At 43.8% G+C, this 24,705-nt stretch overlaps 2 protein-coding genes across 2 annotated transcripts; one reads left to right on the forward strand and one right to left on the reverse strand.

Moving 5' to 3' along the window:
* Window positions 1-13: 13 nt before the first annotated feature.
* LOC116289377 (uncharacterized) lies at window positions 14-4,684 on the reverse strand. The gene is made up of 5 exons (XM_089040483.1): window positions 4,457-4,684; window positions 3,431-4,138; window positions 2,787-3,338; window positions 1,969-2,167; window positions 14-1,647 (listed from the first exon to the last, which is right to left on the reverse strand). Exons 1-5 carry the CDS (start codon window positions 4,659-4,661, stop codon window positions 1,257-1,259), a joined length of 2,055 nt encoding a protein of 684 aa, XP_088896609.1. The 5' UTR covers window positions 4,662-4,684; the 3' UTR covers window positions 14-1,256.
* Window positions 4,685-6,812: 2,128 nt separating this feature from the next.
* On the forward strand, window positions 6,813-10,110 carry LOC116289366 (roundabout homolog 3-like). Its single transcript, XM_031696267.2, has 5 exons — window positions 6,813-7,137; window positions 7,451-8,158; window positions 8,252-8,803; window positions 9,040-9,259; window positions 9,957-10,110. The coding sequence occupies exons 1-5, from the start codon at window positions 6,936-6,938 to the stop codon at window positions 10,039-10,041; spliced, it is 1,767 nt and encodes a 588-aa protein (XP_031552127.2). The 5' UTR covers window positions 6,813-6,935; the 3' UTR covers window positions 10,042-10,110.
* The last annotated feature ends 14,595 nt before the right edge of the window (window positions 10,111-24,705 follow it).

Below are 24,705 nucleotides of genomic sequence, written 5' to 3' on the forward strand. Positions count from 1 at the left end.
TTCTTGATCCACATTTGACTACACGAAAGTTTTTTTTATTGGTTTGGTCTATAACTTGTCCTAAAGCGATTTTTTCTGTGCATTTGAGAGCCGTATTTGTGAGTAGTTTTGCTTTGACATCAAGCGGGATCCCTGTGTTGTGTACACGGACGTACGTGCGTTCGTACGGACGGACGGAAGTCACGTTAGCCAAGCCATGAAAAATCAACTCGATGGTTTACCATTTTTTCTTAAGTATGGTGCTCCGCTATAATGATATGCATACAGTGGTATACCGTTGACCGTGAATAGATACACGGATCTTACATCTAAGACCGAAAAGGATTTTGGGAAATGTATTATATTTACATATAGACATGTAAACAAAGCAAAACTTATAATCTAAAGCGGAATATCAATTTTACAGGTTGTTTTCTCCCGAGGTTTTTTTTCGTGTTCGTCTGTTTTCCTCCCTCTTTGAAAATCAACATGTGGGTTGAATAATGGGAGTGATAGTTGTGAATATACATCAACTCACGATCCGCTGAAAATTTAATTTGTGATAGCCTGGAACCCAGATGACTAGCATTTTTCATGGTCGCATTGATTATGAAAATGGCTGTAATATTATGGCATATACTGGCTGGTAGGTGTTTAGCACTACTATATGGCATATACTGGCTGATAGGTGTTTAGCACTACTATATGGCTATATACTGGCTGGTAGGTGTTTAACACTACTATATGGCATATACTGGCTGATAGGTGTTTAGCACTACTATATGGCATATACTGGCTGGTAGGTGTTTAGCACTACTATATGGCATATACTGGCTGGTAGGTGTTTAGCACTACTATATGGCATATACTGGCTGATAGGTGTTTAGCACTACTCTATGGCATATACTGGCTGATAGGTGTTTAGCACTACTATATGGCATATACTGGTTGGTAGTTAGCTTCTTGCCCAATATATCAAACTCCATTTCTAAGCGATGCTAGGAGAGAATTAAGAAAAGAAAGAAAGATTACGAAAATTACCTGCATGATTAGTCCTGATATTAACCTCGTGATGCATAGGATTGTGAGATTGACTGTGGATGCGAGATGGCGAAGCTTTTTTATCTCGTCAACATATTCAATCCCACAATCCCTTGTACCACCTACACGAGATCGTTAAGTACCCTGAAGACTTCCTACAGACCCCGGCTGCCTACCCCTCATACATCATATACACCTTTAATTCTCTTCAATAAGTCCTCAGTCATTAATGCTGTTTACATACTACATGTGGATGGTTTGACGAGCTGTACTTGACCTTGGCGATTACTAGAGATGACGTCACTCCAGCTCAACACATTGCCTTCACCAGCACCACAGTCACGTGACATGGTAGATATCTCGTTAGGTCCCAGTACTCTGTTCCATATATTCAGCCCGGTAAGGTCACCGATGTAACACTGTGAGGCTGAAAAGGATCCTCCCACACTGTCCTGTTCTTGTCCTATGATGAGTGTACCGCCTCCTCTGATCACCTGACCTGTCATGAAGTTTGTTTTTCTTGCAGCAACGATGCCATCTTTATAAACTAACACCTGTCCAGCATTATTGCTCCACGTCGTGCACATGTGATGCCATCTGTCATCGTTTGCAGCTACACCGGTACCCCTGGTAATAATAGTTGGATTACAAGAGTTAAAACTGTAACTCGTCAAAAATATATATATATTCGCTAATTACCAGCGCAAGTACTGCAGTGGCGCAGCTAAGCGGATTTTAAACTCCTTCTAGATTGACGAAAATAATTGTTTTAGTTTATAACAACATCCCTGATACATTGAGATTAACCTGCAAAGCGCTATGAAGCCTTTGACACACTGATGCCGACCATGTTGACAATGGTAAAATGGTTTCCGTTACTCAGGGGCTTTACAGTTAACGTGACCTAAAAGTTCTGAAATTGAACAGAGATGTTAGGTGGAAACGTACCACGAGGATCCTCCTATGTATAAACCAAAATTACTGGTCGTCAAAAATATCAATTCATTAGTACTTCCAGGTACAGCGTAACTTATGACAGTATCACCAACAGTGGTCTTCAACCAGAAGCAGAACGTCACGGACGACATGCTGGGGATGCCTTTGATAATGACGTAATCACTAGTTGTTCTTCTAGTAAACTTTAGATCTGTAAATAACGTTAACAACATTCATTATAATAAATGAGTGGAAATTAACAATAACAGAGTTATTTTGCACATATACAAAATTAAGGTAAACATAAACGGCTATGTTATGCTTTTCATCAATAGATTGAATGCCTTTCCCTTTAGAATAAGAATTATAAAGCAAATGAATGAGACACGGCAACAGTCATGTCTATACGATGTCTTGTGTTAAAGTCTTCCAACATGGCGGCTGTGATTTCATATGCACCCTAAGAACCCCGGGTTGTTTGTCAATATAGCAGATCCAGGATGATTTCAAGGGGTTGTATGAAGTCAATATAAAGATTTTTTCTCTAGATTTTAATTTATACTCTTTATTCGTATCTTTTGCTAGGGAATGACTAGCAATCAAATTCTTTCTATACATAAAAAGGGTCTCGATGGGAAACTCCTGTTCTCAGTTGCAATTGTCAGTTACAATTTCGTATATTTGTCAGTTGTGAAATATATCTTCGTCAGTTGTCAGTTAAAATTTATGGCATTTTGTCAGGTGTCAGTAAACCCCATCCAGAGCATAAAAGGTGTTTGTGATTTGATCCAGTTATATTCCCGTTGTTATCATTTTTCTTTTAAATGTACCTTTTAATATTGATACGACAACTTTAGTATCGGTTCTCGCGGTGAAAACCCCAGCACTGATAGCCTGACAGACGTAAGTCCCAGAGTCAGCGGTCTTCAATCTTGTTATGGTCAGACTTCCATTCTCATGGACCCGTATTCTATCATCAGATGACAATTGTTGGTTGTCTTTATTCCAAGAAATCCTAGCAGGAGGATCTGCTGTAGCTACACAGTCCAGTCTCAGACTTTCACCAACTAACAACATAACTGAGTAGGGAGGGGTGGTGGTGAATTTGGGCAATGTCACAACATTTATTTGAGTTTTCCTAATAGACAACCCAAGGAAATTAGAAGCTTGGCAGACATATATTCCTGTGTCCTGTTTTTCCACAGAGTATAAAGTTAAACGGCTGCCATTTATGACGGTACGACGAGCAGGAAACATACCAAGGACTTTTACCCACGTGATCGTTGGTGTGGGGTGTCCTGTCACATGACACTTTGGCAGGGTTACATTGGTTCCTTCTTCCACGTAAATAGGTCCAAAAGATAAGGAAATACGGGGAAGATCTGAAAGAATTGAACTTATTTAACCGACAAATAAAATACGTCTATTGAAACAACCAATATCTTTATGATGTAACAGAAGTGTAATGACTTACAGTTGACGACAAGTGTAGCTGTCTGGCTATCTTGTCCAAGTATATTACTGCCTTTACACTCATACACTCCTGAATCGTTACTACTAACATTCCTTATCTCCAGATTATGACTCCTATCAACACCTGCCAGACCTGCATCCAACACACTTCTTGTCTTGTCTAGTAAACCACCAACTCTCCTCCAGCCAATCACAGGTACTGGATTACCACTCCACCCACAATGCAACACGGCTGTATCGCTTTCATTAACAATTAACAAGGGAGGGGATACTTGAACCTCTGGTGCAGATATCGATTGACCAGGTCTACCATCCCGTCCAGCTACACCACGTGGTCCACGATCACCTCTATCTCCCTTCTCTCCCTTCAACCCAGTAGGTCCCATCATGCCTTGCTTGCCACTTCTGCCTGGCACTCCCATGGGTCCTTGGGGTCCTCGTTTGCCTCTTCTTCCTGGTGGTCCTCGTCTTCCGGTCGATCCTTTGCGACCTGGTCGTCCAGGTGGACCGGGAGGTCCTGGTGGACATCTATTCTTCTTTGCTCCACACGCTTTAGAAAAGGCTTTATTCACCTCCACTCCCATTGTTTGTAAAAGTTCTTTACGAACAGTTTGAAAGTTGGTGTCGTTTGAAGGTGAAGACACGGTGAGGCGACGGGTTCTTTGTCTTGAATCATGGATGATCTTTGGTGAGTCGATGGAACGACTTGCTGTAACGAAATCAAATGATTATGTTACATCAGTGGGATATGTCTGGGTTTGTAGATAACCGTACCACGCATTTCGATGAAAGGTCTTTTAATTTCCTGTAAGTCGATCCAAAACTTTGATATATGCTATGATTGCTTTTTATATTTTGATGTTTTAATTGTTCTTTTTTGCTATTTCATTTTGTTGTTCAGTTCCCAGAAAGATAGATTCAGCAGATTTACACGAGTTTCACATTGTAATCCCTCATTCAAATCATTAAAAAACTCAGTGACATTCAACGAGTCTGTACGCGTATCTCTACTCTGTTTACTGCTCACCTTTGATTTTCTTGGTTTTCACATCACACGGCTCTACATCTTTCCCATCTGTCTTCTCTTCTATCTTGTCTAGTCTTGTCCTGTATTCACTTAGAATCAACTCAACACGTACAAACTCACCCAAACACAACACACCAACTACAAACCACAAGACCACAGACACTCTGCTTGTCCCGCGGGATGAGCAGCTTGTTTTGTCAGACATGACTGGATTTGGCGGAACTGTTTGAAGAACTAAGTTCAAATGGGATCAGATTAATTGTTATTGTCAAGCATAAGCATTGATCATCACGTGACCAGTGTACGTAGGGTTGATTATTCCGACAAGCTTACCTAGATGTTAGTGCAGATATGTTGTACTGAGGCCAATTTGGATTGATAAAAGAGGCATCAAGATAAACGGGTACAGTTTTGCCCGACCTCACTCGAATTATTTCTAGCAGTGATACAATTTTTAATCGTATTAGCGGAGTTCCCGCCATCGCCAACTATTCCGGTCATGCGCCCGCGTACAAATGCAGCGGTGTCCCTTGAAAGTGTTAAGCGAGTTAAGTCAGATTTTAAAAAAAAAATGTGTTTGGAAAAATCTTTTCGTCTCGATAGTTAGATTTTAACAGCCTCCTTGCTATATGTGCTTTGTTAAATTGCAAGAAAAACACAAAAGGTCGAATATTATAAACATGATTTCTCAAAATCAGAACTAGTTACCTCATTTGCCGGTGTCGATCCTTAAAATACACACATTCTAAATTACTGATGTCGAATCTGTGGTCGATTGAACGAATTTATACTTTTCGTTTTTTACTTTCAAAAAGCTCCGATTTGAGACGAATATTTGTGAGATCCTTCTTCAAGAATAGGCACTTTGTGAAGCAAAAACCTTGAAAATTATTCGCAAAATACGGCATGTTTGGTACCAAAATAAAGCTTGAATCCTCAGCTCTCGTTTGCCATCGTTTGTAATAGGATACCTATTAAAGCACAGGAATACCGTAGCAAAAGGTTTTGTTTTCTAAGTCCGGGCCTGAGAAAGCTTGGGCTTCCTGTGGTTTTTATTTTATACATGATATCCGCTGACTTGGCGAGCGGCGCATGGCCGGAATAGTTGGCGATGAAGCACCATACAGCAGTATATTCTAGGCGGGGTTCGCATTCCGATCGCAAAGGACTGTGGGACTGTGTTTTTCACCTTTTCCCTTCAACATGAATGGATGAACGTTTTGAGTATGGTTAGTTTGACATAATATATATTCAAGCTTAACTTATTTCATCGTTTTTCTTTATGTTTATATATATCACAGTAAAGTCTTTTCTCTTCTTTTGATTTCTTAGCTAAGTTTTTTTTTTTTTTTTTGGAAAGACGAGGTTTAGATAGTTAGACTGATTGTTCTTCAAAGTAGACATGTCGAATATTGAGCCTTTTGCTCATGTAATTCAACGACAGTATAGTTTTTGACATATCTTTAGTAAGATAATAGCATCAAATCCTACCTCATTTACATTCCCTTATAGAAAGTTCCAACGTGCCCCCAACGCGCCCCTTTCAATGAAGTCTCCTCTACGCAAACATCTCTTAACCCATCCTTCGCAAAATACCAGAAAGCCGCTGAGCACTCGACTCTGACCTTTTTCCCATGTAAACGTTTAACGCGTGACCTCTAGAATGACATCTAGTTTACATTACTGTGTTTTCATAAGAAATCCCTACGTATACGGGGTAATCCAGAATTCTTGGACTGGTTTAAGTTTCTTTGAAATATTTTGCTTGTTCTGATAGAGAAAAATTCTCAGTTTTCTTTGTGTAAAGTAACTAAACCAACGCCTACAAGTTTCAATCTCTCAAGTTTGTCGTCGGTTCCCGTCTCAGTTAGACACAGATCTTTGTGTATCTAGCAACATACGAGAATCGACTGCTGCGATTTGTCACCTAAAATCTGTTATGTTTGCTGTATTTGCGTATTTCTTTAACAATTGATAAAGGCAATTTGTATATCTAATTATACAGCTTCTCATTAATCCCATATAGGTAACTGTCCAATTGTTTTCTTAATTGGACAGCATGGAGTCCTATTCAGACTCCAGAAGATTACTCATTAATATAAAGCCGAGGGGATCCTCACTCGACCACGGCTAGATACCGAATGCGTCGATTCGAATTTCATAAATAGACCATGATGCCTTGCGATTGGAGTGCAAACACCGCTTTTACGATACCAAAATAAAATGATACAAAATAAATATTCAATATATGAAGTCAAGCGTCATCAAGGACATTGGCAAGGCTACTGCAATCCATCTCGAAAGAAGACTGAATATGACCCTTTGACACGGTCACGGCACAGTATGTACTGTGCAGATAGTTATACATGTATGGTCATATGGTGTGCAGTGATATCTCTCAGCTCATCTCTTACTTGACAATAACATTTGATCTGATCTCTGTTGGAAAGTTATTCAGCTAGTTCCGACAAATCCAGTCATGTCTGACAAAACAAGCTGCTCAATTCGGACAAGCAGAGTGTCTGTGGTCTTGTGGTTTGTAGTTGGTGTGTTGTGTTTGGGTGAGTTTGTACGTGTTGAGTTGATTCTAAGTGAATACAGGACAAGACTACACAAGGTAGAAGAGAAGACAGATGGGAAAGATGTAGAGCCGTGTAATGTGAAAACCAAGCAAATCAAAGGTGAGCAGTAAACAGAGTAGAACGCGTACAGAATCGTTGAATGTCACTGCATTTTTTGATGATTCGAATCAGGGATTACAATATAAAACTGTTGTACATACTGAATCTATCTTTCTGGGAACTGAACAACAAAAAGAAATAGCAAAAAGAAAGAATTACATCCAGACGAATCAAAAACAATAACGTGTGATATCGAAGTCTTCGGATTGAATTTCAGGAAATTGAAAGCCCTTTCACCGAAATGCGTGGTACGGTTATCTACAAACCCAGACATATCCCACTGATGTAACATAATCATTTGATTTCGTTACAGCAAGTCGTTCTATCGACTCACCAAAGATCATCCATGATTCAAGACAAAGAGCACGTCGCCTCACCGTGTCTTCACCTTCAAACGACACCAACTTTCAAACTGTTCGTAAAGAACTTTTACAAACAATGGGAGTGGAGGTGAATAAAGCCTTTTCTAAAGCGTGTGGAGCAAAGAAGAATAGATGTCCACCAGGACCTCCCGGTCCACCTGGACGACCAGGTCGCAAAGGATCGACCGGAAGACGAGGACCACCAGGAAGAAGAGGCAAACGAGGACCCCAAGGACCCATGGGAGTGCCAGGCAGAAGTGGCAAGCAAGGCATGATGGGACCTACTGGGTTGAAGGGAGAGAAGGGAGATAGAGGTGATCGTGGACCACGTGGTGTAGCTGGACGGGATGGTAGACCTGGTCAATCTATATCTGCACCAGAGGTTCAAGTATCCCCTCCCTTGTTAATTGTTAATGAAAGCGAGACGGCCGTGTTGCATTGTGGGTGGAGTGGTAATCCAGTACCTGTGATTGGCTGGAGGAGAGTTGGTGGTTTACTAGACAAGACAAGAAGTGTGTTGGATGCAGGTCTGGCAGGCGTTGATAGGAGTCATAATCTGGAGATAAGGAATGTTAGTAGTAACGATTCAGGAGTGTACGAGTGTAAAGGCAGTAATATACTTGGACAAGCAAACCAGACAGCCACTCTTCTCGTCAACTGTAAGTCGTTACACAATTCTGTTACATTATAGGCATTTTAATAATTTAATTAGACGTATTGTTCTATCGGTTAAATAAGTTCAATTCTTTCAGATCTTCCTCGTATTTCCCTATCTTTTGGACCTATTTACGTGGAAGAAGGAACCAATGTAACCCTGCCAAAGTGTCACGTGACTGGACACCCCACACCAACGATCACTTGGGTAAAACCCCTTGGTATGTTGCCTGCTGCTCGTACCGTCATAAATGGCAGCCGTTTGACTTTATACTCTGTGGAAAAACAGGACACTGGAATATATTTTTGCCAAGCTTCAAATTTCCTTGGATTGTCTATTGGGAAAATGCAACTCATTGTGGTGAAATTGCCCAAATTCACCACCACCCCTCCCTCTTCAGTGGTGTTGTTAGTTGGTGAAAGTCTGAGACTGGACTGTGTAGTTACAGCAGATCCCCCTGCTAGGATTACTTGGAGTAAAGACAACCAACAATTGTCATCTGATGATAGAACAAGAGTCCATGTGAATGGAAGTCTGGCTATAACAAGATTGAAGACCGCAGACTCAGGGACTTACGTCTGTCAGGCTATCAGTGCTGGGGTCTTCATGGCGAGAACTGGAACTAGAGTTACAGTGCTTTTGATAGGCGGTAATTTCATTAAGTATTGCTTTACAGATACAAAAGTTTATTTATAAAGAAAATATTACGTCGCCGCTTGGAAATCGCCGGTTTTATCTTACAGTTAACATACAGATCTTACTCTTTCGTTTAACTCAACTCAAGACTCGAAGATAAAATCCTTACCTCCGCGAGACCATGTAATATCCTCTATTTGTCTTGCGTTTTCTTATGAAGGGAATTTTGTTTTGAATCTCTTCCAACAGCATCCTTCGATGTCAAGTTCCCCAGAAGGTCTACCTCTGATTACGTCATCATTAAAGGAATACCAACCATGACAGCGGTGTCGTTCTGCTACTGGATGAAGACCGCTGACACAATAAACGCGGGATCGGTTGTTAGCTATGCAACCAATGGAGTGGATAATCAGATTATACTTTATAATTACAAAAATTTTTACCTTATTATCGATAACAATTGGACAAGGTAAATTTAATTCAGTTTCTTTTTTTCCACAAGTGGATGAACAAATAACTAGTTATAAGTTATTTGTGGTCTAACAAGTTATTAGCTCAGTTGGTAAGAGCATCGGTCTGTTGTGCGGGAGGTCGTTGTTCAAGCCTCGGCAGTTCCAACACTCAGGGTCTTAAAATAACTGAGGAGAAGGTGCTGCCTTTGTAATTATATCTGCAAACGGTTAGACCTTCAAGTCTTCTCGGACAAGGACTTAAAACCGTAGGCCCCGTCTGTCTTATATATAACCCTGTATAAATGCCCGTGCTAAAATTCTACAGGGCCCACTGTAATTGGAATAAAAGCTGTTGTGGTGTCCCTGCCCTCATGGGCACGAAACTCTATTTATTTTCCGTCATTTTTGTCTTGTTTTGACCCCTGACAAGATTGCCGCCGTATCGTCCAAGTAGTCGTCCATTGCCTTAGCTGTCCTAGTCTTAAATTTCAAATTCCTTTTGATCATATTTCCACTTGACAAACTATTTCTATCTTCAACACTCACAAGGCTGAATTAAACAGCTTATGTACTGTTCCACTTTCGTTTGATGTTCCCAACAAAAATAAATCCTAAATATTGAGTCTTCTTCTCATATATAGATTGAAGAACTTTGCTTCCCAAGCCAATTCTTGTGAGATTCAGTGGATGATCTTTGTTCTCGTTTCTCATTAGTGCAACAGGTGTTTCAGCGAATGATGGTCAGTGGCATCACATCTGCGCAACGTGGGGTAACACCGCTGGATCATGGGTCATCTAAGTAGTATAGGGAATGGGGGTTCCAGCGCAATCTCAACACGGGCAAGACCCGTGTCAAAAATCCACCTACGGAAACAACCCACTCCAAGTGTGGTTGGGGGCAACAGCGCAAATATGTTAGTCTATATATGGAGTGCGAAGAATGTAAGAAGTTCGTTAACGACTTTTGCATAATTTGTCTAAGACCTAAAGTTAACATACCTAAGCCCAAGGGTTTCTGGTGTTGCGACAAGAAAATGCAAATAGAAGACGACACGTCAGCACAGTGTTACGAGTGCGGTAAAAATATTCGTAATGCCGTGCCTTGTGCTACCAGGGAACAATATTATTCCAACGGAGGCCGCAAGAAAACACCTTATAAGAGAATAAAATACTTTAGGGACTGGATGAGTCATATCCAAGGCCATCGGCCGGTATATTTAGACGACGAAGTAAAGAAGAAAATCATAGACCATTTAGAAGAACCAACGCCACAAAGCCTACGGAAAACGCTGAAAAAATTAAGACTAGGGAAATATTACAAAGCTATTCCCTATCTTTTGTCTGAAATTACCGGTAACTCTATTCCCGAAGTTTCTGATATGAGCAGAGCCGAGTGGATGTTTTGTCGGCTGGATAAGGATATTCCTTATTATCCCGACGTAATTTACGAAATATTTTACAAAATTGACCCCAACCACCCCCTATTAGAATGGATTCCGAGAAGATGAAATGTGCAGTCGAAATCCCCCTACGTTCTTTTCAAAGCAGATGTTTACTGAGCGAGTTTTCTTTGGAGCTCCTCTTTTGCCTCCTGGTAGATTTTTTTGCGAGATTCCTCGGAAAGATCTTTCACGATGGTTTTTTTATTAGCCGACTTTAGCTCCCCGTATTTCTTTTCCTCCGCGAGGATCAAAGAAAACTCCGCGTCGTCTATGCGGCGGTCCCGCAGAGCCTGAGACACCAAGTCGGCGATGGTGTTAGCCTTTGCTCTTGCTAGGGCTATATGAGTGTCGTGCTTGGATATCTTACCGGACAATTGCTTCATAATGCCTGTCGTAACAGCGGAAACGATGCCGCAGACGGCTCCAACGCTGGCCAAAGGAACGCCAACGACTATTCCAGGTCCGGTAAGCGAAGTAGCAACACCAGTGCCTGTTAACGCCACGGACATGGAGCCGGAAGTTATCGCGATTTTATGTAGTATGCTTCGGGCTCTGGCGTACTTTTTCCTGACCTCTTCGTAGTGTTTTGTTTGCCCTTCCAAGTAAGCCAGGATTAAGTTTGCTTTATTAAGCCTGAAGTTTTCGGCGTTTAGTTCATTAGGACCGGTGTCCTTAGTGGTGGTATGGTAGTTTGAAACATCTGGGTACAACTGAGGTGCTGATGGTATAACATCCATTATATATACTAATGTACGACGCTTTTGGGAATGATATTGAGGAGCAGCCACACCATGACAACAGGGATTATGCCAACTGGAGGGCCTTTAGGAAGATGTTTCCGCATGCAGACCCTAGTAAGTTCGAGAGAAGACCCGATGGTATTTATTACCAAGGCTCCAGAATGTACAGCAATGCGGACTTGGAGCCAAAGGCGACCGTCAAGCCACCAAAACCCGAGCATAAAGAAAGGCGGCCTAATTTTCCAGAGAATTTATTACCGGCAACGGAGGATTACCCATTTTACGATAACAAAGGTGGCGCAAATGACTTTGCTAAGATGGTTACCTCCTTAGAAATCCCCGTGGGCCCTACGACTTTCAAAATAAAAGTCAGAGACATCTTTAGAGAAACTGCCATGAAACATACCTCAGGGAAAGAATCCAGAGAATGGTTATCAGGTCCCAACATGCGGTATTGGCCGCAGCAGTTAAACTTTGCTGTCTGGGCTGCTACTAAAGGATGTGGTATAGCCGCGGATATGTTCCATATTCCTTTCCTGCGATTTCATGTTGCTTTTACTATTCGTAGGATATTGTTTGAGTTAGGAGCGCCGCTTCCTAGTGACACTATCTTTAACCCGAAGGATAACAAATATGACAAAGTCGCATGGGAGCGATTAAGGAATGAGTTTAAGCTTACCAACCCTGATTTTCGCAACAAAGAGGGTGCCGCCCATGGTTTAGGAGAGACTTACACCTATGCTTCGTATGTTGGCGCCAGCATAGAAACTCCGGGTATGGGGTATCCTAGCAGATGGGAATTCTCCGACTTAGGGGGTAAAGCGTCAAAAGGTGACTTGATTTACTTCATAGAAAGCAAAGAGAAATATCCTTGGGCGCCTTTCTTTGCCGCAAAGGGCATTGGTCTAAAGAATCTCGCAAGGATTAATCGAAGCATCGAAGCCTTCGTTTACTGCATTCTAGGGGCCCAGGTTAGCACTCGCAGCCCCATCGTAGATGCCTCCGGTGCGTCACAGGAAACGCAACAAGTATTCCTTGTTCTCTTCGAAAGCGCTGTTATCGAGAATGAGATCTCTAAGTCGGTACAGAGATATCAACTTGCAGTGCAGCAGTCTAAAGTGCGGCTAGATTACGCTTTGAGTCCTGGTTGTTGGCTAATGCCAAGTAATTTGGTCATCAACGCCGATTCCGTCGTGGGTTACAACAACAAACTTCAACGAGCTACTAAGGATATGAAGTTTGGGGCGAATGACGTGAACTCTGACACTCTTAGGAACATTCCCCATTTCGTGGAGAAGCCAAAGAAGGAGCACGTAGAAAAACCATCGAAGAAGGCGCATGTAGAAAAGCCACCAAAGAAACCAGTAAAGAAGGTTACCGAGGAATATGACCATAACCTGCTAAAAGCCGGCTTAGCCGCCGCGGGTGTTGGTCTGAGTTATTATATATGGCGATGAACAACCCCTACGTAGCTGGAGTAGATTGTGTCTATACGACTTACACAGGTGAGAAAAAATACACCCAAGCATCTTGGGTTGATGTCACGGGCATGTCCGTGAATTTGAACTACTCAGGAAAGAAGTTGATCCTTTGTAGTATTTGCCTTGGGGCAGTAAGTCACACCAACATTGGTTTTAGATTTTGCGATGACAACGGCGTACTACAACCCATGCGCGTGAAGACAAACAACAGGGAGCCTACGCATTTCTCCGTAGAGCCCAACCCCCTGAGCAACGAGAATCAATCCGTTTGGACTTTCCATATGGCCGCCGATTGCCATGGGAAGGTAAAGCTGCAGATAAGAGTGGACGATACGGGAAAGGTTACGGTAAATAGCATAGAAAATCAAAGGGATACAGCCTATAATCACGCAACCATTAGCACTCTTACGGTAATAAGTCTCTAGGAGCAAATTTATTTGCTGGAATATATGAACCCGCACGTAAAGGAAGAAGGCTTTCATTACTATTTAGGAGAGATTCGTTACCAAGGGGATGAGTGGTTTGATACCGAGATTTGGGTAAAGGTTGGTGGTTTAGGATTGCTCATATGCACCCCCAACATTCATCTGCGCAATAGTTGTAATCTTGGGTTTAGAATTGTTGATGAAAACGACACTCCGCTATTTCCATATAGGGTGGAAAAAAATAACAGGCACTCGTCACACTTTACGTATGAGGCCGCACGCGGCGTTAGTAAGGAAAATCAACAGCCGGTAACTTTTCATATGATAGTCAATTGTCAATATGCAAAGCTTCAAGTTCGCCCCAGCGATAAGTTCCAGGGGGTTCCCAATAGTAAAGGCTTTGTCGTATTTAATGCCATAACGAAAAATAGTGGCTTGCCGGATGCTGTTTGGAATCATAAGCCCATTTCTATCATGACCGCCATACCACTAGTTCCGCATTATCAAGGCGGTGCGAATACTATCTTTACTTATCCCCAGTCGAGGACGCCTCGGATGCCTGACGACGATAAGCCACCAGTAATACACAAGGATAAGATCAACCCCTCATCTTCTTCAGGAGTACCACTCCAATAGCTACTACGAGGATCCAAATGTTATTCCCCACGAACTTCAACAGTTCTCCGCCGGCCCTAAGTGCCAAGGAAACAACCGAACCCAGCAGCCCAGGCAAGCCGGCTGCCATCTTTTTTCCCAAGTCCGTCAGCCCATTGCCTAATTTCTTTACGCCCGCGCCTGTAGCCTTAAGCGCGGATAGGATAACTCCTACTACGGTGCTAATAGCGACCGCAAATGCCAGCGGAATACCATACTTCACCAGAGCTCTTTTTACCTTTTCCTTGGTGGTAAGCCCCAATTCTCTTTCCAGGTTTTCCTTTTGCGCCTGTAATTCCGCGACTCTTTCCTGAAGGGTTTCTACTTCCTTTTGTGCTGCCTCCCTTTCCTCTTCGGGACGAGTTTGGTCATTAATTATTTCCTGCTGCCGCTCTATTTGCCCCTCCAGGTCTTCGATGGCCTGATCTCTTTGCCGAAGTTGCTCTTCCATGGTGTTGATTTCGGCAACCAACTGCCGCCGTTCCTCCAAAGAGCCGGTTATGGTGATATGCAAGTTTTTAGCTTCCTCCTTGCTCATGTCTAGGTCTTGCAGGGCGAGCTCGAAAGCCTTTTGGGCTTGATCTCTTTCACGTAAGGCATTTCCTTTCTCGTTCTCTCATTTCTGTTATTCTTTGGTTTTTATCGTTAAGTTCTCTCTTTCGAGCATCAAGGAGTAGTCGGTTTTGCCGCATGTAATCTGCTTCCCTTTCCTCCATCGCTTGCTTTAGCTCTTCTACTTCCCTTATCACCTCAAGACCTTTTTGTTGCCGCTGCATTATAGTCTTAACTCTTTCGACGGCTTCGTCAATATTCTCACTATTTTCTCTCATTCTTTCGGGTAAGTTGGGCTCTCCTAATGCCTTTCTAAGGGTTGAAGGAATATTTTTATCTGCGTAGTATTTACCATTTATGTCCCTGATGACGTATGGATGAGCATTAGACCTATTTAACCTTGCTACTATGACTTCCCTGCCCCATTCGTTATCCGCGTCAAACATTACTTGGGCTTTGTTTGGATCCCAGTTTGGGAATTCTTCCTTGATCCTATCAAAATCGTCCGGGGTTTCTTCCATGGATTCATTCATTTGTTCCTGAACCCTACTAAGCCATGCAGCGCTGGGGGCTTCAGGAATGTCGCCGCCTGGACCTACTACGTAATCCATTTGCAAAAATTCTGGAACGGGTTTGTATGGATTTTTTCGTGTGAACATACGATTTAATGTGGCCTTGACCCTCCTCCACCTACTACCAAACTTGTCTCTTAAGGCTGCGTCGTATATCAGGGGGTCGGTTTCCGCGCCTTGGGTCCATGCGTCGAATTCGTCGTCATTAATGTCGACTTGACCTTCTTCGGTAAGGGGATCGAAGTCTGTTCCTTCTACTTCCATTATATATGATAAGCTCAAAGTTAAATCCCAACGTATTACCTAAGCAGGTTGGCGGACTAAAGGCGGAACGCACCTTTCACCGTGTCACCTTTACCCCCAGCAGCGCTAAGCCAGGGGAAACCCTGTACGTAGGCGTGCCCCGCCTAACGGATAACCTAGTCTTAGTTCCTGGCACCCTGGCGCTAAGGTTTGACCTAGCAATACAACCAAGCACTGCAGACGCGCGTTACGTCGTCAATAACGCAGGCAGGAACATCGTCTCAAAGATGCGCGTAAAGTTCGCCGGGGAATCCTTGCTGGACTTAAACAGGTACGATCTGTACACCACGTACAAAGACTTATGGTTGACAGCCTTTGACCGCGCGCAAAGGATAGAGCAGGGAATCGCCAGCGAAGCCATACGCAAGGTAAGAAGCGCAACCGACAGCGCCTCAGGAGAAGACGAAATAAAGACGGCTTATGGCACTAAATATGTCGTTCCATTAGATTTCGAAGTTATTACGAACCACGGTGCATACTACCCAAGGCAGCTAAGCGAACTACAGTTCGAAGTAACCCTAGCAGACACTACGAACATCCTACAGGGAAAGGACGTAAGTTCCTCAGCCGTCCACCCATACTCCGTTACTAACTTAGAGCTGCAGTATGAAACGGTATACAGCGAAGACTTAGCACGTAGCGCCGGTATGGAATACAGCTCCGGGAAGGCTTTCCTTTACGATCACGTCGTGATGTACAAGACGTTCAGCTTTACAAATAACGTCGAAGAGGTCATCAACCAAAGCATTAACCTTCCCAGGCGCAGCCTTACAGGGATAATGTTGCTGTTCGCAAAGACATACACGGCAGGATTGCGTGACTCCGAGGCGTTCTTTAATCCTAACATTACCAACGTAGGTGTTAGCATCAACGGAGTGCCTAATAAGGTTTACTCACAAGGGATAAAGCCCGCGGATATGTACCGGGAAGTCGCACGTAAGTTTGGCGACCAAATTGACCCAAAGAAATTCTTTAAGGATAAGTACGCGCTGTGGATCGACATGCGCACGACGAACGACGAAGACCTACATGGACAGGGATTGCGGCTGGTAAATACCCAGGACGGTATTACGTTGGAGATCAAGCGCGCCAAACATGCCAGCGACGCTACTAAGATCAACGCATATATCTTCGTAGTCTCAGACGCGCAACTGAGTGTAGAAATGAATCAGCTAAAAAGCGTTGCCTACTAGGCTCGCGAAAGGATAAAAAATATTCATTACGTATAATATGCTCCGCGTATTCGAAAACAACGAAACTAAACTGCAATGTATAGTGCAAGGCGATAAGCTGTACTTTAAAGCAAAGGAGGTAGCAAAGGCATTAGGTTATGCAGACACCAAAGATGCTATTAAAGCCCACGTGCGGGACAAGCATAAGAAGAGGCTTAATGAGTTGGAGGTGAATCGCCTCCCTTCTGGTTCGCACCCGCAATCCCTGTACGTGACGGAGGCTGGTTTGTATCAATTGATATTCAGCTCCAAACTGCCAACGGCAGAGTCGTTCCAAGATTGGGTCTTCGAAGACGTCCTACCTACGTTAAGGAAGACGGGGAAGTATTCGTTGGATGGTCCAAATAAGTTGATCATCAAAATCGAGACTGAGTTCGACTTACAGAAGAAGGTCATCGATAAGATACGCCGGTTTTACCCTACGCTGATACTAGCGCCTGGACTCGGGGAATTGCAAGATACCAGCAGCAAAAGGATAAAGTGCTGGCAAAAGGGCTACCAGGCAGGTCAACCCGACATCCTAATCCTTAACTCCCATAAGAAATACAATGGGTTCTGTCTGGAACTGAAGACGCCAAAGGGTAACGGCGTATTGTCCGACAAACAAAAAGCGGTATTGGCGCAATATGAAATGAATGGATACTTAACGATGGTAAGCAACGATTACGATCTGATCTGCAGGGAAATCGACCGTTACGTCGACGGCATTCGCATACCTTGTCCTTGGTGTGTTAAGGCTTTCAAATCGCATGAGACCTTACGAACGCACAAAAAGATATTTCATAGATATAATGATTCTTGAACAAACTCACTGGCGCGACTTGCTACATGGCATTTCATACAAAATAAAAAATTACGTCGTCTTCGAGGACATTAACCGTTTAAGGTTGGTCCTCCTAGACGGCAGCCAAGAGTACAGTCTTTGGGCACCTGACTGTGTAAGGTACGTACTGCAAGGTGAAGAATATACACACCTGCGTACCTATGGTAAGGTTAACGGTCGATGGAAGTTTGACATCGAACGTCGCCCGGAAGCTAATCCTCTGTGTGATTAGAAGTCATCCTCATGGGCGGTTAAGTATTGGTCTGCTACGGCGGACCTCATTTTTTCTGTTATCTGGTAAGCGGATACGGTAATCAAGGCTCCTCCTATGAACGCTGCGATTTGAGGAATCATATATCTTTCTCATTTTTCCAAGCCTTTCGTATCGCCAGGTAATGGTCTAAAGGCTTGGGGCCGTCATACAGGCAACACCAAATATGCTGACCGCTGCGTTGACAGCCACATTTATCGCAGATGCCGTCCCAGTGTTCTCGGTTCTCCCATTTTACTCCTTCGTAGTCGTCAAAGCATACGAAATCTTGGTCTATTTCCTTCTTACGTCGCGTGAGCGCCCGGCTGGTTTCAAGGGGGCAACATCGCTCTGCTAAATCGCCGTGGGTCTCGCAGACCACATCTGTGAGGTCATAGCGACGGCAGCGGTACTTATGCCAGTTTTCTTCAAAGAGGGGTTCATCGCATCGGCGGCAATGACCTTTAAGGCAGACTCTATGCTCGCGGTGATATCGTAGGGTCTGTACAGTGGAGAGTTCCTTACCGCAGTCACCGCAAACAGTGCTGATGGTCTTCTGACAGACTTTCTTGGAAAGATGGTATTGCAGTCGCTGCTTGCTACTAAAAGCTCTATCACATTGCACGCACTTCATTATATATACCTTATTTTTTATTGTTAAATTGTTAAACCCTGTAAGAGGGTTTTAGGATAGGGTCTATTATTTCTTGTTATTTTGTTAAGCCCCGTAAGAGGGTTTTAGGATAGGGTCTATTATTTCTTGTTATTTTGTTAAGCCCCCATTAAAAGATGAGGTATCATTCTTTCTCATCGTTGAAACCAGCAAAAAGATAATCATGTTAACCATTCTTCGATTACGATGATTTAACAAAATAACAATAAAAAATAGGTCCTTACTTGAGACCTCTTTGCAGCATTTAACAAAATAACAATAAAAAAGAAAGACCTATGCTAATTCCTCTTGCTGGGGCTTAGTAAGATCTTCTTTGCGACCTCTTACTCTTCTCGAGCGTCGTCTAAAGTCCTTTGTGCTTTAGTATCCGCGGGACACCAATGTCCAACGAAGTCTTCTTCAGAGAATACCTTATTACAGTGACGGCAGGTGTATTTTTTACACGGTTTGGGTATCGGTGTTTTGGGAGGGATTATGCAGTCAGCAGGTAGTTCGCACGTAATGCAGTCCATATATCTATGGGGGATATCGAATGAAGTCCTTAATGGACTCCTTAGCCCAGCCCGCCATTGTCAAAAGCGCGCCAAACCGTTCTGCACGCTTCAGACCGCACATTTCATCGTACAATTCCTGTACGCGCTCTTTTAACCGGTCTATCTCTTCCCTTTGCATTTCTATGGTGTCTCTTTTATCTTTTGCGTCGGCGGCAATCCTTCTTACTGCTTCCACTGACTCCATCTATATATAAATGGGGTTCATTAGATATAAATGAACCCGAATCACATACCTTGTAACGCTCTGATAGTAGGACCCACCGGCTGCGGAAAGACCCAATTCGTCGTGGAGCAGCTATTAGGATCCTTTAGATACCGCTTCGACTACATAGTGCTATTATGCCCCACCTACGTGAATAACCGCACCTGGGAAGGCATAGGAGTGAAAGACGACGACTTCTTTGTGGACATACTGGATCCTAACGAGTTATCCAGCCATCTTAAGTTCTGGCACAAGCAATTCCCTAAAGATACGCAAACCTTGCTCATACTGGATGACATTGCCTGTGGGGACGACGTAAAAAGGCGCACCTCCGAATTAGTGAAGCTCGCTTTCAGCGGCAGACACGACAATATCAGCGTTTGGTTGCTCTCGCAGCAGCTTACCAGTGTCTCTAAACCCTTTAGGGAAAACATAGGCTCTCTCGTAGTATTTTATACTCCAAGTAAGTCTGACCTGGAAACCATTTTAAGCGACTACGGCGGTGAGATAAGCAAGGAACAGCTGCACGAATACATGCGGCATTTAAAAACGCACCAACATTCCAAGATGATCTTCTCTTTGAGGTTTCCTTATGACGTTAATGTATATGGACATTGAGCAGCTCTTAGATGAAGTCCCCACACAGTTAGACGAAAGTAACCTCAAGGAACAACTTAACATTCTTGTGTCTTCTGGGAAGTGTAAAGAAATGATAGGTAAGGAACTTACCCATGAGCAGGTTAATAAGCTGTCGGAAGAGGAAGTCAAAAAGTTCCATAAGAGGTACGAGGCTGCCCTCGCAAGTAAGACCACAGACGCCGTCGCAGACTCCGCTATCCGACTTGCAACTAAATTGCTTGGACTTGCACTGCCTATAGACGACGTGGAGCAACTGCGGAAGGACATAAGAGATGACTATGTCATATCCCAAGAACTTAAGATAACCTGCGGGTGGTTGTCTTTGAAGTGCGGTAAGTTAATGGCAGTCGCCTCTGCGGCACTTCACGTAGCTCAGCACGTCGACTTGAAGGAGGTACTAGGTTCCTTTGGAACATCTTGGAAGGACTTCAAGAAGGACAGAGAAGTCGAAAAGGTCTTCCAGGCAGCACTTACTGAGGTACCTGATCAAGTCGCCTCAAGTACCTAGTCAAGTCGTTGTCAAGTCACCTCAAGTACTTAGTCAAGTCGTTGTCAAGTCACCTCAAGTACTTAGTCAAGTCGTTGTCAAGTCACCTCAAGTACTTAGTCAAGTCGTCCTTAAGTCATTCTCAAGTACTTAGTCAAGTCGTTGTCAAGTCATTGCCAAGTCATTGTCAAGTCGTCATCAAGTTACTTGTCAAGTCCTTCAAGTCCCTTAATATAAGATGAGTGACACCGAAGAACAACCACCCGTAGAAGATACCAAGATTACCAAGGCTAAATCTCCGGGCAGAGTCGCTGCCGGAAAGAAGCTCGCGGAGATGAATAAAAAGAACAAAGCAAAGAAGGAGGAAAAGGTGGAGGAAAGAGAAGAGGAATCCTTTATCAATCCCGGCTACGTCATTGGCGCGATAGGAATTGCTATAGCAGCAGGCAGCCTTTACTTACAATGGCGGGCTACGAAGCCAGAAGTAAAGTGGGAGGCCCCAACATATCGCACACCTGTGGAGGTTAGAAAAAGCAAAATCCCTGAAATGGAATAACCTTCTCGCTTTGTAATATAATGTCGACCGCGTTGTTGAAAACTGTTGAAGAGGCAGCTATTATTACTTCCATCGTTGCGGGTATTGGTTGGGTGGGTAAGAAAGTGCTCAAAGAAGACTTTACTGAAGACCCAAGCAAGAGCTTCGCTAATTTCGCTAAGATGACCGCTGCCGTAGGCGGGGCTATCATGGTAAAGGATTACCTACGGAAGGAAAAGTACCTACCTAATGTATAATGGTTAGCTTAGTCGCAGGTGGAGTCATTGCAGCTTTAGCATTTACAGGGGCTAATTATGGTGGTCAATATTTGGATAGATTAGTTAGAGGCGACAAAAGCGGTGCCGCCGAAAGGAAGAGACACGACTTAGCGCTGGAGAAATATCAGCGAGACGTGGCGGCTTGGAATGAAAAAAGACAAGCTTACAGGGATTGGTTGGACAAGAACTACCAAGACAAGATGCAGGCGGATAAGAACTTCGAAAATACAGACTACGCCTTTAAGCTCTATGCGCAAGCACACCCCGACTTTAGAATGAAAAAGCCTCAGTTCAAGAATTACTACCAGCCTTCTAAGAAACAAAAAGACAATGAATTGGTCTTTGTAGGAGTCGCAGGGCTGGCGGGAGGCGTGGCCTTGGCGTATCTAATATAATGATCGTCTTTTTGGAAAGCGACAAGAATGACTTTACCACGTATTTGAATCCTCCCATCAAAGCCTGTAAGGTTCGGTTGGTTAGTTGCTCTTTGTACAATTCTTGGTATAATTTAATTAATGGCTTTGTCATCGGAACTTCCGGTACCAAACCAAAAATACCAGATTCCCATTACACCCCAATAACACTGGCTAAGGAGCTAGCGAAGCATGGATATACTCTTACCACAGGATTACCCCATGAAATGACATTTAAGAAAAATAATGGGAGCGCTAATTTAATGGGCAGTCCATTGGTAGAACTCCTAGGTCTTACTAGTACCACGATAAATAGCGGCAGTACATATGATGTGAAATGGAAAGTCGCATCCTCTTACGAAGTCTATTGCGATTTAGTCCATAGTTACAACAATGGAGAAAAGTCTTCTCTTATGTCCAAGTTTCTGCCCCAAGGTAATCCATTTGACCCAGTAGAATACACTCCCATTTCTTTGAGCTATGACTTGTCTAATTTGGTAGAAAGCATAAACATCACCATTAAAGTGGACGGAAAGACGGTGGATTTTAACGGACGTAAGATCAATCTTGTTTTATCCTTCGCTTGAATCAAGCGAAGCGCGATTCTATTCATATAATGGGCCGCGTAGAGGACAAACTTAAAAGGATTTACTATGGGCCGGAAGGCTATTGGAGAGGAGCGTCAGCTATCAAGAAACTCGCGACCGCGGCCAGGGTATCAGACGAAACAGCTAAGAACTGGTTGAAAAAACAAACCCTCTGGCAGGTTTATCTTCCCGTGCCCAAGTACATTCCCAGGCCCAGCTTTACCGTAAATACCCCCAATGAAGTTCATCAAGCGGATTTGCTTTTCTTGCCGCACGATAAGGTGAGAAAGAAGACCTATAGGTACGCTTTGACCGTAGTCGATATCGCAAGCAGATATAAGGACGCCGAACCCATAACCAGCAAGGATTCTGGAGAAGTCGCAGAAGCCCTAAGTAGGATTTATAAGCGCGTCTTGAAATGGCCTAAGCTGCTGCAAGTGGATGCGGGGACAGAGTTCATGGGCGTGGTTACTAAGACCTTGAAAGACCACGACACTAAGATTAGGAGAGCCGAAGCTGAGTACCACAGGGGTCAGAGCATTGTCGAAAGATTCAACAAGACCTTGGCCGAGCGTCTCTTTGGATACCAGTATTGGAAAGAGCTGGAAGATCCCTCCAAACGCAACAGGGAATGGACCCAGAGGCTCCCCCAGGTCGTCGCGGCTTTGAACAACGAGGCGGCCAGGGCTACGGGAATGAAACCCAAGGATGCCATAAAAAAGAAATACGTGGAACACAAGTCCTTCGTCAGAAGTTCGAGGGCGGTCTTCCCCCAGGAAAAAAGATTAGGCGATGTCACGGTTCGATATCTCTATGAGCCGGGTGAATTAGAAGGAGGATCCAAAAGAGCTACGGATCCTAATTGGTCTTTGGAAACTTACCAGATCCGAAGCGTAATAGCTAAGAAGGGCCAGCCCATCTTGTATTATCTTCATGATGGTCCCACGCGTGGGTTCGTCAAAGAAGAACTGCTTATCGTGTGATGTCCGAATGCTATCGTATGCACTCCGTCATCACACATCCATCGCTTACCGTCAAATGCAGACAGTGACACCTTCTCCTGCGTGACGTTATGTATCTGATGACCATAGCTGCGCAGGCTGTTCATCTTATGCCGCTGTTCCTTGCGTGTTCGTAATACGTTGAGGTAGGACTCGTGCGTAATGTCCTTCTTAACCACGTATTTTTTTACGCCTTTAGCTTTCTTTTCTACGCCGTCTAACTTTAGCACGCTGTACATCTTTGGTTTCAGACCCACGTATTCCACGATGGGTTTTCCTAACATTTCGTCTTTCATCTTCCCAATTACCTTCTTATTCTTCGCAGAGTAAAGGAAGTGCTCCTTCGGGTAACCGCTGGTGTCGTACTCGTCTATGTCGGGGAGGCAGTCTTTGTAAACGTCTTCCGTTTGCACTTCTAGAATTAGGGAGTCGGTGTCTGTGTACAGGAGGCGACAGCGGTCTCCGTACTTTGGCTTAAGCTTATCGTAGTAGAACTCGTACATAAGCAGCTTCGATAGATCCAGCACCGTAAAGCCTGTGTAAACGGGCTTGTTTAGTAAGAGGTTTGCCCTTTTCATGTGAATCACGTAGAAGTTCAGCATTTCTACGTATCTAACGAAGCCTGGCTGTGACACGTATGCTTCTGCTTCCTCTTTGGTGCTGACTATTTTTACGCTTACGCGCTTGCGGATGTTCTCCATTGTCTTTCCGAACACGCTGTTGTTCATCAGTTTGAACAGGTTTTTCTCGAAGTCATTTTTCGCTGCGGTACGCTTTTGCGTGTTAAAGTCAATGTAGGGGCGCATCCAGGGTTCCTGCGTGAATTTTAGGACTCTGTGGATCTTCTCTACGCGCATTCCGTGTCGCACGTAGAACTGCAGGTTGCGGTAATGCACCACATACTTCTTCTTATCCATCAGGTTCATAGTTAGTTTCCTGTACGGTTTGTAACCAGAGCACATTTGCTTTTGCAGCGGACTTAGCTGCTTAAATGGTATCTCTATCGCTTCTGGTGCTAAGGGGAACTCATTGTGTTCGTCGTGCAGGCGCTCTGGGTACTCCAGATCCACTTCTAAGACGTAACCCTTGTCTTCCTCCTTTCCTACCTGCATGTAGAAGTCTATCGGCTTCACTGGATCCCATTCGAAGTCTCTCACAGGTAGGTACTGTGACATTGCCCAACCATAAAGGTTATTCGCATCCAGGTAGTAAATGTATGTGGTTGGTTTCTCTGGGTCGTGCTCTACTAAGGGGTTGTTTGCGCGGGCGTAACGTCGGCTGGGTCCGCATACGCCGCCACGAATACCGTCTTCCATAAACCGATACATGTCGTACTCCGTTAGGAGATCCAACTGCGCATTTGTCTTCTTTAACAAAGCACTCCAGCTGAGCCCAGGAGCCGTGTAGAAATTAGCGGGATCCAATCCGTAATATTCCATAGCCATCTTTCTGAAGCTTTGGAAAACATCTGCGAGCAGCACTACGTCAGACCTTAGGTAGATGTCGTGGTAGTCACCCATGTTCTCACAGGAGTACTTTTCCCACACGTCTAACGCATGCTGGTACTCCTCATCCTTTATACCAGACTCGTTTAGGGTGCTGTAGAAGCGATCTTTGGGT

The sequence above is a fragment of the Actinia tenebrosa genome, unplaced genomic scaffold (genome assembly GCF_029948245.1).
Source record: "Actinia tenebrosa isolate PJP-AT-01 unplaced genomic scaffold, QUT_ActTen_1.0 PGA_scaffold7__59_contigs__length_16204524, whole genome shotgun sequence".
NCBI lineage: Eukaryota > Metazoa > Cnidaria > Anthozoa > Actiniaria > Actiniidae > Actinia > Actinia tenebrosa.